This window comes from Vanacampus margaritifer, chromosome 20, assembly GCF_051991255.1.
Source record: "Vanacampus margaritifer isolate UIUO_Vmar chromosome 20, RoL_Vmar_1.0, whole genome shotgun sequence".
Classification (NCBI taxonomy): domain Eukaryota; kingdom Metazoa; phylum Chordata; class Actinopteri; order Syngnathiformes; family Syngnathidae; genus Vanacampus; species Vanacampus margaritifer.
In genome coordinates, this window is record NC_135451.1 from 8,736,313 (window position 1) to 8,755,474 (window position 19,162).

Here is a 19,162-nt window from a genome sequence, read left to right on the forward strand (position 1 = left end):
TTATTATGCTGATGTTGTTAGTTGCTATGCGGTCGCTATGCCGGCTAGGCTGATGATGTATTTGTCACTCGTATCTTGTTTAGTCACTTGTATTTTGTAGTTGCTATACAGTTGCTATGTCCCTTATGATGATGTCAGTTTCTATGCAGTTGCTATGGTCCTGTATTAGCCACTCTTAGTTTGTTAGTTACTCTTATTTTGTCATATGGGCCTTTATTTTCGCAAATAAAATTGTGCATTGTCCTAGCGAGAGTTATTGAATTACACTTTTGTGAGTATGTCAAGGTTTTTTTTCGGTGGCGGTCATCGGCTGTTGCGCTGACCACCGTAATCGACGTGGAACGTATCGTGATTGTGATCAGCCCAGCCCATGATTGGGCAGTGTAACTTATTGAACATGAGACAAATTGTGGTGACTAATTTTGTATGGCAGGCAGGTATAAATCGGCACGGTTGGGCATTATCGTGACAGGTTGAACGTATCTTTTTCACTGGTGTATATATTTTTTATATGCCAGAAACAAATGAAACACATGCATAATAGCCATTAACTCATTCAAACCCAAAAACGTATAAATATGTTTTTTATGCTAGAGCATACAGAAGGCTTTGATACAGCTTTTGACATGACAAGGTTGCTTAAAGCAATGGTAGTCTTTACAAAAAATGGCCAGCAGATGGCAGTAGAGTATAAGAGATCAGCCAGGGCCATTTTGGAACAAGTTCTTTTTCCCAGTGTTTTCAACAGGAATAATGATGAAACTTAGCTATATTCTAATGCTAATTGCTGCAAAACTGAAACTGTTTTTCCAGATTAAAGAAGAGACTCAAATATTTATTTTGGTAGATTCCATGTTTTTACAGCAATAGAACAGAATATTCCGTGGACCTTGCAAAATCTGTCAAAATCCAGTAAAATAGCCGGGAGCGAAGGTGGTTGCTTCAGCGAAAATAACTGTGAGTGAATGAGTTAAACATACAGTAACTGCAAATAGAATATGGGATATAACTTCTTTATCTGGAAACATGACATTTAATGTATCACTAGAGTGCGAATAAGCATAAATATTAGCATAAATATGTGTATATAGGATACGTCACGTGGCTGCCAATAAGAGCAAACACACATCTCAGAGCGACACCGTATACCTGCGCTCTATCTTAATAAGTGAGCTCCCATCGGGACAGGGAGCAGGCCGGTGCGGGAACAACAGAGAGACGAGGGAGCCTCTCACAAAAGGGACTAATGAGGCTGGAGGAGGGGGTTGTCCGCAGGTCCACAGGGGATGAAGAGCCGGGAGACAAAAGAGATGCTAAATGCCCAAAATGGCTTTGAGGACTTATCGTGACGATAAGTGGGCGGCGATGCCCTTGGCAAGCCGTGACCCTTTTTTTTTTCAGATGCCATGTAAATGAACCCCGGAGAGTTCAAATTGGCACACCTCGGAAATGACTTGTTATCCTGTCGGTCTCCCTGTTCTGTTTCCCATTCTATGTCCGGGCACAAATGCATCATATCTAAAATGTGTTATCTTCCAAAACGGATCATTAGCCCATTGGGCTTATTGACTCATTATTTTAGATCATCACAGCCTACTTTTTTTTTTTTCTTCTTAGAGAGCTCAGTATTTTTCATTCGGTAATTTTACAGAATTTTTTTTTTTTGTATGTGGGTGAGTATGTGTATCTGCGTGTGCGTGCGAGTGTGTGTGTATCCATTAGTTCACCTAAAACCTATTTAAAAAATCCCATATCGTTCACCTAAACCGAACACTTCCAGCCAGAGTCGTGAGGCCATCAGGAGACCCGAGGAAGGATCAAAGAAAAGAAAGGAAAGTGGCAATTTGGTTATGATACGGTCTGTCTCAGCTGTTCAGTTAAAAGGTGTTGTTTTTTTGTCAATTTTTGAGACTTTTTTTTCCCCCTCAATTGTCTGTACAAACTTTGCTCTTTTTTTTTGTATGTGTGTGCGTGCGAGTGTGTGTGTATCCATTAGTTCACCTAAAACCTATTTAAAAAATCCCATACCGTTCACCTAAACCGAACACTTCCAGCCAGAGTCGTGAGGCCGTCAGGAGACCCGAGGAAGGATCAAAGAAAAGAAAGGAAAGTGACAATTTGGTTATGATACGGTCTGTCTCAGCTGTTCAGTTAAAGTTGTTGTTTTTTTGTCAATTTTTTTTTAGACTTTTTTTCCCCCTCAATTGTCTGTACAAACTTTGCTCTTTTTTTTTGTATGTGCGTGCGTGCGTGCGAGTGTGTGTGTATTCATTAGTTCACCTAAAATCTATTTAAAAAATCCCATACCGTTCCCCTAAACCGAACACTTCCAGCCAGAGCCGTGAGGCCGTCAGGACACCCGAGGAAGGATCAAAGAAAAGAAAGGAAAGTGACAATTTGGTTATGATACGGTCTGTCTCAGCTGTTCAGTTAAAGTTGTTGTTTTCTTGTCAATTTTTGAGACTTTTTTCCCCCCTCAATTGTCTGTACAAACTTTGCTCTTTTTTTTTCTTTTTTTTGTATGTGCGTGCGTGCGAGTGTGTGTGTATTCATGAGTTCACTTAAAACCTATTTAAAGAATCCCATACCATTCACCTAAACCGAACACTTCCAGCCAGAGTCGTGAGGCTGTCAGGAGACCCGAGGAAGGATCAAAGAAAAGAAAGAAAAGTGACAATTTGGTTATGATACGGTCTGTCTCAGCTGTTCAGTTAAAGTTGTTGTTTTTTTGTCAATTTTTGAGACTTCTTTTTCCCCCTCAATTGTCTGTACAAACTTTGCTCTTTTTTTTTTCTTTTTTTTTGTGTGTATGTGGATGAGTGCGAGTGTGTGTGTATTCATTGGTTCACCTAAACCCTATTAAAAAATCCCATACCGTTCACCTAAACCGAACACTTCCAGCCAGAGTCGTGAGGCCGTCAGGAGACCCGAGGAAGGATCAAAGAAAAGAAAGGAAAGTGACAATTTGGTTATGATACGGTCTGTCTCAGCTGTTCAGTTAAAGTTGTTGTTTTCTTGTCAATTTTTGAGACTTTTTTTCCCCCCTCAATTGTCTGTACAAACTTTGCTCTTTTTTTTCTTCTTTTTTTTGTATGTGGGTGAGTATGTGTATCTGCGTGTGCGTGCGAGTGTGTGTGTATTCATTAGTTCACCTAAAACCTATTTAAAAAATCCCATACCGTTCACCTAAACCGAACACTTCCAGCCAGAGTCGTGAGGCTGTCAGGAGACCCGAGGAAGGATCAAAGAAAAGAAAGGAAAGTGAAATCCAGCGCCAACCAGAGTCCTTCACCAACCCCAGGGACATCAAAATTCCAACATCATTACAGCCTACTAATCCGTCCTGGTAATGTGCTTCTGCAAAGCATCTTTGCTGCTGACATGACGGCCGATTGAAAGCAAACAAACGTAGTTTCGCTTCCCATGCTCCCCGTCGCAGGGTTAATGCCGCTCGCCATTTAAGTTGATGCCTCGATGTCACCGAGTGTAAATCATTATGTTTCTCATTCAGGCCCGACTGCTCTTATGTTGGTTTAAGTGTGACACGAACGCTCGGCAGCGTTGCCCTCAGCTGTGTGAAGGAAGTAATAAAGCAGTCAAAAAGATTTTTCTCACACACACACACACACACACACATAGCGCAGCATGATTCAGCTGTTTGGCTACGCTTTTATTGAGACCCTTACAGGAGCAATAACAGGCTACGGTACTGGTAACACAATCCCAGCAGTGCTGAGTGGGGTCTTTTGCCACTTCAAACACTTCGCACTTCATTTCCAAAACGCTCCCTTCAACATTTAACACCGCTAGTCATTTCGATAATTAGCTATAATAGGGTGGGGATGATATTATGACAGCATGAGTGTTTTTTATGACCAATCGGCCCGATGAGCGTGAACTGAACACCCACTTGTTAGCAGTTTCAAAACCCAGCCTGGGAACTGCCTTCTTGCTCTCCCAACAGGGCTGAGTATGATTTAGAGCGTACACGCTCGACAGCCCCCCCCCTCCCCCGTGCTCAATAAGGTAGAAGATGGGGCTCAGGGGGGGTCTGACGAGTTTAAAAAGTGCTATCGGTGTTGTAATGACGGGGCAAGTTTTGTGAGATGAGCAAGCATGCTGCTGAAGTTAATGAAGTGATGAACTCATTTGCTCCCAAAAAAACGTATAAAGAGAATGTTTGAAGCAACGGCAGTTATTACAAAAGTGGCCAGCGGGTGGCAGCAGAGTATAAGAGATCAACCAGGGCCGTGTTGCAAGATTTGTGAATAATGATCCTAATTGCTGGAAAACGGAAACAGATACAAATATACTTTTTTTTTCCTGATGAAAGAAGAAACTCTAATCTTTCTTTTGATATGTTCCATGTTTTATAGCAGCAATAAAACAGAATATTCTGTGGGCCTTGCAAAATCAGTCAGGCGGGAAATGGCTGGGAGTGAATGAGTGATAATTTGATAATTATCGTCCTATGTTGTTAAGACCAATTTTTCAAAAGACATTAGAAGAGCAAAATAATTACAAAACCACCATCAGACTGGACCAATCAGCAGATGACTACCACAGAGATGATTCGTCATTCGCCACTAACCGGGCCGCCCGTTCATCATCGTCAGAACCAAACTGTAATCACTGTGTCATCTCATTTTTAGCCACGCGTCTGTCATCGCCAAAATGATAGTTCGTCACCACTATTTTAGGACCGTTTTCGTCAGCGGCAGCCAATCGGAGAAATCGGAGAACGTACTGCTACGTCGCGCGCAGGTAGCGGCACAAAGCGGACTGTATGGAAATCTATGGACCACATCATCCATGCAGGAGTCCTAGTAGCGACGATTAGTGACGATTAGTGACGATTAGTGACGATTAGTGACGATTAGTGACGATTCCACTGGCGGCAGAATTCCCACTTCCGTCATTTTCCTATCATTCATCAGCAAAATGGATACCCGTCAGTGACAAATTGGACAGACCTTCCGTCAATACTGACGCAATTCACACCTCGGGCCTACGGTCCAGGTTTTCAACTTCCTGATCAAAACCTAAAGAATGATCTGCATCACCGGCTTGTTGGTGGAGTGAGAGATTGGAGGAGGTGGTTCTGGACCGAGGAAACAGATAAAGCAAGAAGGCAGATGACAGAGATTGGTATCAGTAGCTGCTATCAGACCGAGCAGCATGCGGTTCCAAAACCTAAACCTGGTACTTTATCTATAATGGGCAATCAGTGCCTTTGGAAGTCAATCAAAATCCGCTGGGAGAGGCTCAGACTTGGAACTCATACACAGACACGCATTCAATCCATTTAATGCCCTCACACCACTCCTGTCAGTGGACTTTACTGAAGTTACTGAATTTCAGCATGCCATAGTGTGATATAATATCGAGGAGAAGAAACATTGTGTTCCTTATTGGAATTTAGTTCCGTCAAGTTATTAAAAGTCTGACCTACGCGGCGCGTTTGCACGTCTGAAAATAGGCCCCAAGGTTTTGGAAAGACAAAACAAGGAAGGCATTAGTTGGGGGGAGTCAATGGGGAAATCAATCAATGTGGCTCCAAAAGATGATTATAAATAGCCTCCCTGCCTCAGTGCTGCCATACTTTGATTTCTGATAAGCAATTTCACTGCCGGTTTGCTCAACGACAACTCAGGAGTGAAGGTTGCTTGTTTCTTTGGTGTTTCTGTTACTCGCCAATATTGAATCACGACACCCCTGGACCTTGAGGTAGTCCTGGAATTGTCATCAGAACTAGTGCAGTAACTATTGAGTATTTTTAGAATCGATTAATCTATCAATTATTCAATCGATTAATCGACTAATCAAATTCATTTAAATTTTGCATTCAATTGCAACCAGTGATTAGCGTTTATTTTGTATTTGATATTTGTTATGGTATTTAAAAAAAAAAAAAAAAAGGGGGGGGGGGGGGGTTGATGCACTATGTTACCGGTTCAGTCATTGTTTTCCAACATAAAAACAGATGTTTGCAAATGTGTTATTTTGATTAAACACAGAAGGGCTACAGAAATCAGTGAACAATTACTGTTGATATGCTGTAATAGGATTCGGACAATTTTAAATGAAAAAAATGGCTACAAACTATTACTCGATCATTAAAATAGTTATAGCCGATTAATTTGATAATCGATTAATCTAATGGTATCAGTGATATCGCCACAAAATAATTGAACTATGTATACCGTTTCAGTCATCCTGTACTTTCAATAAAGATAGACCGATATGGTGTTTTCACGGCCGATGACGATTATTAGTAGTCAAGGACCGCGATAACCGATATTTGGAGCCGATATTCCTTTTCCAAAAGGGAAAATATTGGCATCAAAATTTGAAAAAATAGAAACTCCAGCTCTTTAAATGTTTTAATTTTTTAAGAATATGTTTATTGAACAACCTTTAGGGTTCGTTAAATATTGGAGTAAAAAAAAAAAAAAAAAAACAGTCAATAGACATCTTTGTTTTAAAAATCGAATAAAAAGTTCAAGGATCTCCCAGGGCCAGTAGCATGTTTTAAAAAGTTAATAAAAACTTTTTTCAACAGTAGATAAAGTTTTCCAAAATTTTAAAATATACGAAATACAGAAGTAAAATTTAAATTTCAAACAAAAACAGAAGTTGCAGGTCCAGCAGCATCTCTGAAAATGTAAATAACTAGTGTCCTGAAGGTAACACTTTTTAAAATGGATCTATTATTGGGCGTATGATTCTTCAAAATGGCCGATGCTGATATTTGTCAAAATGCTGAATATTGGCACGGATGATCGGCCCAGCCGATAATCGGTCTATCCCTAACTTTCAAAAAAAAACTTATCATTGGCATTGCCTGTGATATTGAAAAAAACATTTTCAAACTTCTTCAAACTAAAATGCGTTCCTTACTGTCCAAGGCCTTGAACTACTCTCACCAAAAGTTTCCATAAATCTTTACCGCGGACAGATTGCAAATGAACTTTTTACAATAGCACGGGTGCTTTTATGTGAGTTCTGGTCACGGATGAGCTTTGAAGTTTGAAGACAGCCGAGCATCAGCCTACTGGTTCCACTTCACGCAACGTCAACGCGTGTGCATGAGCGGCGTCTGAGCGGATGACTTGGGGGTGGCGTTTTGGGTTTACGTGCATGTCCCACCTTTGCGGGGCACGTGCGCTGAGATTCGCGCATGACTAAACAGCAAAGACGGTGTCTCTGTTTCCTTTTCTTTGTCTGGGTTTTTGCTTGTCGGTTGGAGTCAGTGCATTGGCATTCCCTGTATGTGACGCATCGTCTTGACAGACAGTTGGCTCCGCGTGGTACGGCTGCAGAATGTCAAGTCGAACAATTGATTCCTCTTTCCTTGTTTGGATGGAGTTTTGATTTTTTTAACGTTTTTTTCATTTTGTTATGAACTGACAGCCGGATTGATTCAAAAATACATATTTCTTCATTTGTTTACAACGCTTTCCAGCAGCAAGATTTACAACAAATAAATCAAGCTGAATGGAAGCACAGAAGTCTTTCCACTATGCTTTGTTTCAATTAGCTAATTATGGGACTGCTGAGCGTAGCAAGCAGCACATATTACTATCCTAGAAAATGGGTTTATTATTATGGGACTGCTGAAAGCAGCACATATTACTCTCCACCCTAGAAAATCCCCAGATTTTTCCGCAAAAATGCGGCCCGTACCGTAGATCGCACCGGGACAAATGCGGTATCAAACGATGCGGCTCGATCTGACTCGGTGCGGCATTACTTTTCTAGGAATTCTGAGTTACCATGGCGACGCAATTCCCCAAAAACTCCCATAGGAAATGAATGGAGAAAGGGGGGACAAATTACAGATCAAGCACCTTTTTCCAAGACACGCTGCACGCGCATACGTTAACCGACCGATATAAATTTTTGCTCACTTTGTAGCAATTTTTCCCATCTTTAGCTCAGTGTCAAAATCATTTTTTAAGGAATGAAAGCTCTCCCACCTGTGCGGGTTCAAAGACAGTGAGTGAAATAGGCTTCTAACACACTCTGTTGAGCAATTAACCTTAGAGTGACGGGAACTAAAAAAATGTATTTCGAAAAGTTTCACTTCAACTCGTCACCATGGCCACAATCTTTGCTCACTAGACATCAAATTCTCACATTTTGTACTGACAAGTCTCTTCTTTCAGACAAACTAACTTATTTGGCTAAGGTGTCATTTAGTACCTTTATTTTCGCTTTAAGCGAGGACAAGTCGGACGAACTCGCCTATCTCTTCCATGTTAAATTCAGGTGCCTTTACCCCTGCATTTCTGATAAATCATAAGTTTTCAACCTGCTCTCATTTGGTCATTTTTCATCCGATTAAAAAAATGAGAACATGCTCGTGTTCCCCAAACCCTTGCCGTTCTAACGAGCTATGTCTTGAATCTGTATCTTGAACCGTTAAGTCGTGAGAAGCTTTTGTTCCAGGTGTGCGTCTCTCATACAATATCAATGGAATGTTGGGTGCGTGACGTCTCCAGGTCAAATGTGCGTGCGTGAAAGTGCATTTTTCTTAAAGGGACAGTGAGATACCTTTACTTGATGTTGATTATGGTTAACTTCCACATTTCTTGACCGATTCCAGTCGTTTAAATTTTAAACTGTTCAGCTCATTTACAAGAGTCAGCAGTCCCATTCAAAATTTCCGTGGGAATTTTTCTAGTTGTGCTTTAAAACTCACTTGATCTCAAAGCAGATGGGGTGACCTCAATCTCGCTGTTGGCTTGGTAGGGCTGGAAAGCCGATGTTGATCTCAGCTCGCCGGCAAATGGTTCGGGACTCTGAGTGCCTGTGGAGCTGGCGCTGGTGCCGTCGCCTCCATTGTGAGGATCTTGCTCTTCATATACGGCCACCAACTGTTAAGAGAAATAAAGCATAAAAAAATATTACGAAAAATATTGGCAAAACGGACTACAGAAGAGTCAAGCACATACAATTAACTGCTAAGTCTGGCTTACTTGCAGTAGAACTTTGCTAGACGTAGTTGTAGTGTACTGTAAAAAGCCCGATCCACTAATAATAACATCCAGAAGACCACTATTTATTGGATGCCAGAAAGAGCTTTTCTGCTGGATGCGGAAGAAGGTCTAATCCGTCCAAAATGTTTCCTAATCTTATACTGTTTTATACTAAAATGATAAATATTTAAACCTTCAATTAAATACAAACTGCAAATCTAATAGCTGAACAAGAGAACAACAAAAGCTGATCTATCTCTTGTTCTCAAAAATAGCAGTGTATTTTTTGACAGTTAAAAAAAAAAAACAGCAGTTTTGCTATACCGCACATTTTCAGTTAGACGTTCTATGAAAAATAACACACTAAATGTGACTTTTGCCACCATGTTTTCTTTTTCATTAACTCATTCACTCATTCCAGCCATTTTCACTGAAGCAACCCCCTTCGCTCCCGGCTGTGTTACTGGATTTTGACTGATTTACCAAGGCCCACAGAATATTCTATTCTATTGCTGTAAAAACATGGAATCTACCAAAAGAAAGATTAGAGTCTCTTCTTTCATCAGGAAAAAAAATGATATTTTTATCTGTTTCCGTTTTGCAGCAATTACCATTAGAATATAGCTAAGTTTCATCATTATTCACAAACTTGTTGAGAGAGTTTGTGGCAACATGGCCCTGAATGATCTCTTATACTGTGCTGTCGTCTTTTTTTTGTTTTTCAACTACCATTGCTTTAAGCAACCTCTTCATGTCAGAAGCTGCATCAAAGTCTTCTGTATGCTCTATTCTACAAAAAAACAACAAACGTGTAAATATAAATGCGTTTTTGGGAGAGAAGGGAAAAAATATTAAAAAAAAACGTATTAATACGTTTTGGGGTTTGAACGACAATGCTCATGTGTGTGCGACACCTGCACACGATTGACAGAATCACCCTCTCCACTTTCATCACGCTGTATTTCCATCACTAGCGTTTCAATTGTTGTGAGGGTTGATGGCAATTTTTGCTCAGTGTATCAAAGAAACTATCAGAGAGGATCTACAAGGTAACAGAAATGCCCAAAGCTGTACGCGTGTTAAAATTGTGTAAAAACGCTTGGGACTACTACTGTGAGTTATCAACGTTGGACCAAAAACAGGAAGCAATGCACCAAACTTTGCATCATTAATCAGATTACAGAATAGCAATCAGCAACCCTTTATGGAAATGATGACAAGGACAGCTGTGTGAAGATGTTAAGGTAACGCCAAACAACAAAGAGAGAGACAGTGAGGGAGAGAGAGAGGGAGAGATAGAGAGATGTCCCCAGAGGTATTTTCACTGTCCAAAGTGAATGTGACGAGCAAATGAATAATTAGCGACAAAGTAATCAGGCCTCCTATTCATACGTTCCTGGGAGTATTTAGCAACTCAATGAGTTCTCTGCCTGCCAGCTGTCCATTTAAAGACACGATAAAGACTGTTGATAGTATAGTGGCCATCTTCACTTTTTTAGTACATTCCGAATGTACCTACTTTGACTTCAGTTTTTGAAACAAAAGGTTTTATAACATTTAATTTATACATCTCTGTGTCAAAAGTAAGCATTATTATCTACCGCGTGTGTAAAAAAGTGCTAGGCAAGAAGTTCCGGGTGGAAGGTGGGCTCCTATTAACCACTTTCACAAATCTGTGATCTTCCTGATCAAGTTTAAATTGTATCGTTCAAAGTCTGTAAAAATACCAAAACGTAAGATTTAGACCGCATGTCACGGCAGATTTGCACTGCGCACAAAAATAGAGCCCAAGGTGTCTGCCAGTTGACCCGAGTTACTGCCACTTACACGACTGGAGTGGAACCGTACAGTCTAAAAACAGTTGGGTCAAAAATAACCCAATTTGGGTCAAAAAGGGACCGACCCCAAGTGCTTGGGTTAATCATATAAACCAAAAAATGGGTCTAATGAATAGCAACCAAAACATTGGGTTATTCTTTTGACCCAACTTTTTGGTTTACATGCATAACCCAAAATGTTAAGTCGGTCTCATAAAAAAATAAAGATAATATTAATAATTGGGTTTGTTGGATCGGATCCTTTTTGACCTTTATGAGACCTTTATGAGTTATTTTTTACCTTTTTTTTTGTTTTCATGCACAACAATGTTGGGTCAGTCCCTCCAAAATTTTGTTTTGAAAAAAAAAAAAGTGTCGGTCACTTTTTGACCCACTTTGGGTTATTTTTTAACCAATTTTCATGCACCACCCAAAATGTTGAGTCAGTCCCCTCAAAATGTTGTTTTGTTTAAATAAATAACTAAATAATTTGGTGGGTTATTCATTTGAACCAACTTTTTGATTCAAATGAATAAACTAAAATGTTGGGTCGGTCACAAATTTAGGTTATTTTTGACCCAACTGTTTTTAGAGTGTATCACCTGGCTAAGAATGATTTTCCATTCAGATCTGTTCCGGATTGTTCAGCCTAGCTGGAGGCCTGTGCTCGAGTGAGCTTCATTTTAGCTGTCTTTGCAAAGTCGCATTTTTAATAAAAGTATCAGCAACTTCTAAATGTGTTTGCAAAAGTATGTCATTTGAGACGCGGTGGAGCAATTAGCGGCAAATATATGATTAGCGTATCATTAGTTAACATCTGTATATTTTAGTTTCTGGGCCTCATTCCAACTCTTTCTGGGCCTCGGAGAAGAGGGCACTGACGGCCAGAGGCAAAAATTAACCTGTTGAAGGGTCAGCCCTCATGCAGCTTCATGACGAAAGTCTTCACAGAAATGTTTTTCCTCTCTTTGAGAATTGGTCACAGACAGTTTTGAAATTAGACAATTTCACATTTCATTTGCGCATTTATGTTTTTCTTTGCTTGGCTCTGTAAAGAAAGCGCTAAAATGGATTATTATTTTTTCAGACGGAGGCACACAAATGGGAGCAGCATGGCTAATTGTCAAGTAGCATGACAGGAGCAACTTTTCAAAGCACAGGTTGGGAACTAGGTAGGAAGGGACAATTTTAAACAATATGAGAGTAAATACAATGAGGAAAGATTTTTTTTTCAAGCTCTAGATAAACGGTGCTTTAAAACCGTTTCAGTAGAGAAGTGCATGAAATACTGTACTTATTTTACCCCTATCCCCAACCAGATACAATACTTGTTTTCCTTTCAACCATTAACACTGACATCAACAAGAGGAATTGAATAAAGTATTTTGTGATGTTTCTTGTTGAAATGTTTTGATTTATGTCCTCCATTCTCTGTTTATTTCAATGTCAAGGTAGTTGTGATGTTTCGGTTCTGTGGGGGTTGTTCGTTTTTTTTGTTATGGGTGTTCTTGTTGTTTTTGTCTGTGGTTAGTGTTTTTGTCTCGTTATGTCTAACCACGTCCACCTGTGTGTGTCTTCCCTTCCCCAGGTGTGTCTCATTAGTGTTTGTGCATTTAGTCTGTTGTGTTTGTCCAGTTGGCGTGGGTGCCTTGTCTATGTTACGTGTGGAAGCTCGTGTGTCTCGGCTCGCCACAGCCAAGTCCTTGTCACAGCCACAGCCACAGCCAAGTCTTTGTCACAGCCACAGCCACAGCCACAGTCAAGCCGTTGTCACAGCCACAGCCAAGTCATACCCACACCACAACTAGTCAAATCAAGACAAGTCAGGTCCTGTCACATCACCCTCGTTCCAGTCTAGTCACGTCCTGCCACTGTAAGTCACGTTGTCCTGTCCAGTTGCCACGACCGGTCCAGTTACGTCCTGTCCACGCCCCCATCCAGTCATGGCTATCTGTTCACCTTTTTTCCTATTTTTCATTAAAGCCACATATTGCACTTCATTCATGACTCACTGCCTTGCTTCCCTGCATTTGGGTCCACCATCCATCAACCACTCATTTCCCCTATGACAGTAGTATGACGTTACACAAAACTTGAAGGTGAAATAACTACCCAGTTTATGGTTTAAAATTTCAAAATAAACCGTGGGATGGAGAATGGAACGATACCATGTCCAACTATACCATGTCTAGAAACTGTCACAACAATTGTCAGTCAGCCGATAGCCTATCTACCTGGGTTACGGTTAGCCCGAGGCTAACTTGAGAGCAACAAACCGGCGGGAGACAATAAAGATCAAGGGTTAAGATGACGCAGAACATAGGAAGGCATTTTCTGCAGCCGACAGGTGATACTTTGGTTAGAACATTTCCAATTCGATCACAATGAGAGCAGGAAGATGCGAAGGGGGAAAAAAGCATGTCAGGGTTGCCTTTCATGTTGGCCCGCGTTTGATCTGGTTCCCACTTTTGGCAGCAAAGACGGGACAAGCGTGAGATGGATGGGAAGCAGCTGAGGAGGAGACGGGGAGCTGTTTTGACAACCTCTGGCTGCATTGCGCCTTCTCTTTGCCTCGCGAGCCTTACTTGTTCACCAAAGACATCCCGCCACCTCCAAAACCTTCTGATCTGCCGCAGAGCGCTGGTATTAGGATTGGCAACATTACAAAACAGTTGTCCCAAGCGCTCACTCAGTGATGCCATGAAAAAAAAAAACGAGACAAGTGAGGTTATTAGCAGTCACGGGCAGAGCTACCAGTGCCACAAGAGATGCGTAATACCTGCGCTAAGATGATGCGAAGCTAGATCCATATCCGGCATGACAGCTTTTTGTTTTTTTTCACAGGAAAGTGGAAAGGACGGCTGACATAAATCACCCAGCAGGAAACTTGTCCTCTCCACCCTCACGTTGAGAAGATATAGTGAATGACACAATGACAAGACGATGACAACTAATTTTGAAGCCTGAAATTGCAAAAATTGGGTGACGAAAGTTTTGGAAAACATTCACGGTGAAAACAGCCATTCATGAAAATAAAGGACATGCATGTTAACTGTTCAGTATAAGCATGGGTGAGTATATTTGAACTGAAACAACAAAGATGTGATTGTAATTGCGATTATCATGCTCTTTTCCTGCAGCCCCAACCAGTGGACTCTCATTACTTACTGTGTCATGTCAATTCATGTCAAATTCTAAACCGCCTACAATTCAGAAAAATTTTCCCAATAATTACCAGAAGGAGAAGTGGTTGTGTCCATTTGGGCATTCTTGTACTGGCTAGGTCCGGTTAGTGTTGGAACAGATTAAAAAAAACTAAAAACCACGATTTAGATCGGATCCACATTATTGGTAAAGAAAGAAAGCAAAATCACAGCCGTCGGACAAGTTTAAAAAGGAGCCAGCAGAGCACTCGTTGCTAGGCGCTAGGCGCTAACGGTTGAGTTCAAGTGACGGTGACAGCGTAATTTATATGCATCTTTAATTAGTGATTAACCCCTAGGCGTTATTGTGACCATTTTTGGGCTTTTTGTTGGTTCTGACCAAGCCATTTCAAAATAAAATACTGCCCACGGGTTAAACATGATTTTGGGAAATAAAAACGGCCAGATGAAAGGTTGAGAACGCAAGTCAAGCTAGCCGTCAAGCCACCACGTGCTACGAAGGCCATCTTCAAAATAAAAGACTACGAAGGCTATTGCATTAACAGCGTACTATTTGTAATCACGATCAAAGCTCGAAGATTAGCACCACTAGCTAAGGAACATCACCAACTACTGTACTGACCCAGCATGGCTACTAAAGCAAATCAGTATTGTGTGAAGCATTTCAAACAACATTTTTATTACATTATTGTACAATAATGTGCCTTAACTTTGCATCTAAAGCCACATTACATCAGCCAGCCTTTTCAGCTTAGGCTAACTTTTTCACCACAGAGCACATAAGCAGGAAAAGCTTCATCAGACCCGTGTGTGTGTGCGTGCTAGAGAGTGTCAAGTTTAACACCCCAAACTCAATAACCACGCTTGTTTGTGAGGAAATCAATTGTCACTGTTGGGCTGACTTTGCCATGCAGCTAATTATGTGATTATGCATACTGTCTGAATGTGCACTCCCGACAAAGTGATGTCCAGTTACGGTAAATTAAGCAAACTAATCTGTGCTCTACTCTTACGTCTCTGTTGCACATTTTTACCAGTAATTAATTGTGGAAGTGGCTATATAGCCACTCAAGCTAGCTCTAGCCCTTTAGGTACCATATCGCTCAATAACGTCAGTTCCCCTGCCAAAATGTAATACAGTAGGATGCATTATTTTGGGTCTACATAACCTTTAACAAAGATAAACAGAAATTGTGCATTGAACTCTACAGTTTTGCTTAAGAAGTGTTGTGATAAATGTAAAATTTTAATTCTAATTAAATGGTTTTAGGAAATGTAGTAATAAAAAATATGAAGAACTAGACAAAGTGCAATTTCTGCAGAAATTGCGTAGGAATGCTGAAAACCTGAATGCTATTAGCTGAATGCTAAAATTTGAATACATGTGTTTAATCATTCAGTAAAATTATAATCCATTTTATGATATGAGAGTCAGTTGTTATACATGTATATCACTAAGCATAATGGCCGTGTATATATTTGCAATGTACAGTCGGAGTTCGAACCTGCAACCTCCTGGTTACTGGAGAATGCACTTTACCAACTGCGCCACCGAGCAGTATCAGACACACGGCAATGATGATGATCAGTTGTATGTATGGATTAAGTGAGCGTGGAAAGTGGTACTTCTAAAAAGTTCAATGTCAGTCCCATTGAAAATGAATGTGGAAAAGTTGATATTTAACGTTAAATCGTGTGAATATTTTAAAAGTAGTGTGGAGGAGGCGGGAATTTTTGAAGCAAGTTGAAATTTGAATTTGAATGGTGTATACGGAAGCATTATGTGGGATTTGTTTCACGGCAAAAGAGCGTGGAGAATAAAAAACACAATAACGTGGGAATACTATTCCCACAAAAAGAACAAGGAAGGCGCATACCGTGGAGCAAACAAACAGTCCAAGTTTCATCTACCATGCCAATCATTTTTCATTATTTTATTGCAACGGTATCAGGGGTACAAGGTTATTGCAAGTACAGTAAAGGTAGAAACGGTGAATCATTCCACCAGAAGCTCCAAGGGCTCAAAATGTTGAGTAATGGCTATGATCTGCCATTACCTCCACTGCACTCTTTCCACAAATTTACCACTTCCACAGCCCCAACCATCATGTGGGTCCTTCAACGATTCCGTCCTGAATCACGTGTTGGATTGTTGTGACCTGGCATATTTTCAGCTGGAATGTCATGACCGTAAGAAACATCAAAGTGGACGCGTCATCATCCTCTTCCTGGCTACGATGTTATCACCCTTTTCAATATTTCATGCTTTCCTTCTGTCTTTTATTCCTCACACATGCAAGTTGGAGCAAACCAGCAAAGTGCTTACTCCTGTATTTTTTCTGCTCATTAAGGCCATCAAATATTCAGAGAATAAGTGTCGAGCACTCTGGCCCGCCATTACTCGCATATCAAATAAGCTTGGAATGGTAACCCCACCATGCCTGGGAAACATATGCATATTTCAGGGATCGCCATACAGGGCTGATGCAAGGGTAGTTCTTAGCAAGACATGAAATTACATAAAAATGTTAATAGTATATACAGAACACATTCTCACAGGTACAGCAAAATAATCAAATGAGTGAACTTTTTTATTTGACAGGGTTTAAGTTCAAAGCCTAAGGAAGAGAATTAGGGCCAGTGAAGAGAGAGAGAAAAATAGGCAGGATTCTCAATTTATTCTCAGAATTCTCACTTTAAAGTCAGATTTCCGACTTGAAAGTCAGAATATTAAAGTGAGAATTCTGACTTTATTTCCAGAATTCTCACTTTAACCACAGAATTCTGACTTAATTCTGACTTTTAAGTCAGAATTCTTAAAGTCAGAATTTTGACTTTAAAGCAAGAATTCTGACAATAAAGTGAGAATTCTAATTTTAAAATCAGAATTCTGAAATTGAAGTTAGATTAAATCTCACTTAAAAGCGAGAATTCTGAGAATAAAGTGAGAATCCTGCTAAACCTTTTTTTTTGTGGCTTCACTGGCCCTAATCCTTTTTTTCGTAAAAGCCTGTTTTTAGATACACTTCTCTCAAAACCACTAGTTGAAATCACCTTGAGATGTCACACCCTCAAAATGTTCTTAATAAAAGAATCAATACTTGAAGCTAGCAGTACTCCCAAGTCTGCCTCCATCTACCCTATGCACTCATTCTAATAACATTTTTCGTAGCGAGTCCTGATTCACATGCAAAACAACAAGCCAGGTAGTCTCTCTTGAGGCAATGCGGACAAACGCAAGCATGTATGGGAGCGCAGGCACTGACCCAAAAATAAATATACACAAAAGCACAAGAATGATAGTGTTTGGATTAGTATTCCTCTGACAACGCTATATTGGCCTATTCCCCCGTCACGTATGGAAAAAATGGTATTCAAGCCATTGCCTTTCAGAGGGAAGTGCCCTTCAATCTTCCATTCCAAACCACAGCAACTTTCAAAAAAGATCTTCCCCTCAACCAACATTAAAACTCCGTTCTAATATGACACAGAGGAATAATTTTTCCTTTATGGTGTTAATGTGCATATTGTTGAAAAACAACTCAGCAGGTGTCCTATGCAATCACTGGGATGGCCTCAAGTTAGCTTCTGATAGCCTCGAGCCATGTAGCGACAACAGAGGCAACACATGTGCACACTCTGCTAAATATGCAAATAGTACTTTCAGCTTGGGACTAAACGGCGAAAGATGAAAACAAATACCCTAGAGTGTTTGACGCCTACAAAACAAATGCAAATGAAATATTGAAAAAATATTTATCATTGTATGTTATTTATGAGCTATAGGAAAACGGGATGACTCAACACACTCTATGAAGAGTTTCATAGCAAGACAATGCACATGTCAGTAAACTATGCAAAAGTTTATTGTAGAGTGACACTGACCTTATGTCGTTTTGTCAGCCATCTGTTAGCGGCTCTAAGGCTGGTCGCACACCGAGTGATGTGACCAAACCAGAGTGAACTGTCACAAGTGTGCAGGGTTCTGCAACTGGCTTGTTAGTGACAAACAAAGTATAGGGAGTCCTCGAGTTATGGCCGAGTTCCGTTCCTACGCTGGCGATGTATATAATTACGACTGAAGTCAGATTTCACCGTTAAAGTCAAAAAATTTTGTACAGCATTTAAAAAATAAAATAAAAATATTTGCATGACCCGGAAGAGCCAGAACCAATATTTCGTGTTTCCGCTGACGGACGGCAGAGCGGAGATAATTTGAACTTAAACACGGAAATGTCCTTTGCTTGAGGTAGCAACAACACAACTTTAAATAACTTTAAAATTGTGTGATTACAATTGGAAATTAACAAAAAAAGAGCTTTAAATTCTTAAAACACGGTAATAAAAGCCTATTTCCTGGCCTGTATTTTCACTGAGCTTTTTTTGCTTCCAACACAGCCATCTTGCCAGTCTGTCAGGTGAGCCGACCACCTCCCGACTATTCAGTCAGTAAGTAAATCACCTAGGCAGCCGGCTAATGAGTAATTTCACACTCCAAGCTACTGAGCCGTTTAGGAAGTCCGTCGTTCTCCCTGCCTACCCCAAGTTTTTAAATTGCCCAGTCACTTACACATCCACTGAGATGCTTGGCTTAGCCATTCGCTCTGTGTAGATGGCCACTTGGTGAACCTCTGATACATCCACCCCAAAAAAAAAAAAAAAAGCAAAGTGTGCCAGTCACCCAGTACAAGGCAGCAAAGTGGCTTTAAAAGATCCCGCCTCGCAAACATGCCCGCTCTGAGACCAGCATGCACGTAACTAGACGGTAGGGACATTACTGTCTTAATCTGCCATCTACAGGTCTGAGTGGTCTTGGCCTGGAGGGAGAGGAGACAATGAGGAGGGAAGGAGTGATTGCTCTTGTGGGTGGAAACTGTGGCTTAAGATCTTATGGCTTCAAAAAAATAACTGGGGGGGGGGGGCACTCAGGGGTATGTTTTAGGACCCTTGACAGTTTGGGAACCTACATGTAGTTTTTCCGCAACCATAAAAGTTATGATTCATGTACTGTAGCTGTGTGTTCACTGAGGGCCGAATATTCACAGCCACTCTTCATGCTGTCATTTCTGAGACTGTATTTGGGCATGAGTTTAGACTACAAAAGCTAGGCCTGTACATTAGAGAATTGTTGGAATTTAGATGTCACTGGGGTTGATGAAGGACTCTGGTTGGAGGCCTGGTGGGTGGTGTTTTGGTCGGT

General features: G+C 40.6%; 1 protein-coding gene across 2 annotated transcripts in view; it reads right to left on the bottom strand.

The window, feature by feature from the left end:
- The window catches only part of LOC144040306 (partitioning defective 3 homolog), a 284,979-nt gene that overhangs the window by 191,614 nt on the left and 74,203 nt on the right, over positions 1-19,162 (bottom strand). For both annotated transcript variants that reach the window (XM_077554419.1, XM_077554418.1), the window contains exon 3: positions 8,705-8,879. In XM_077554419.1, the coding sequence (XP_077410545.1) occupies positions 8,705-8,879 (175 nt within the window). The remainder of the gene's footprint in view (positions 1-8,704; positions 8,880-19,162) is intronic.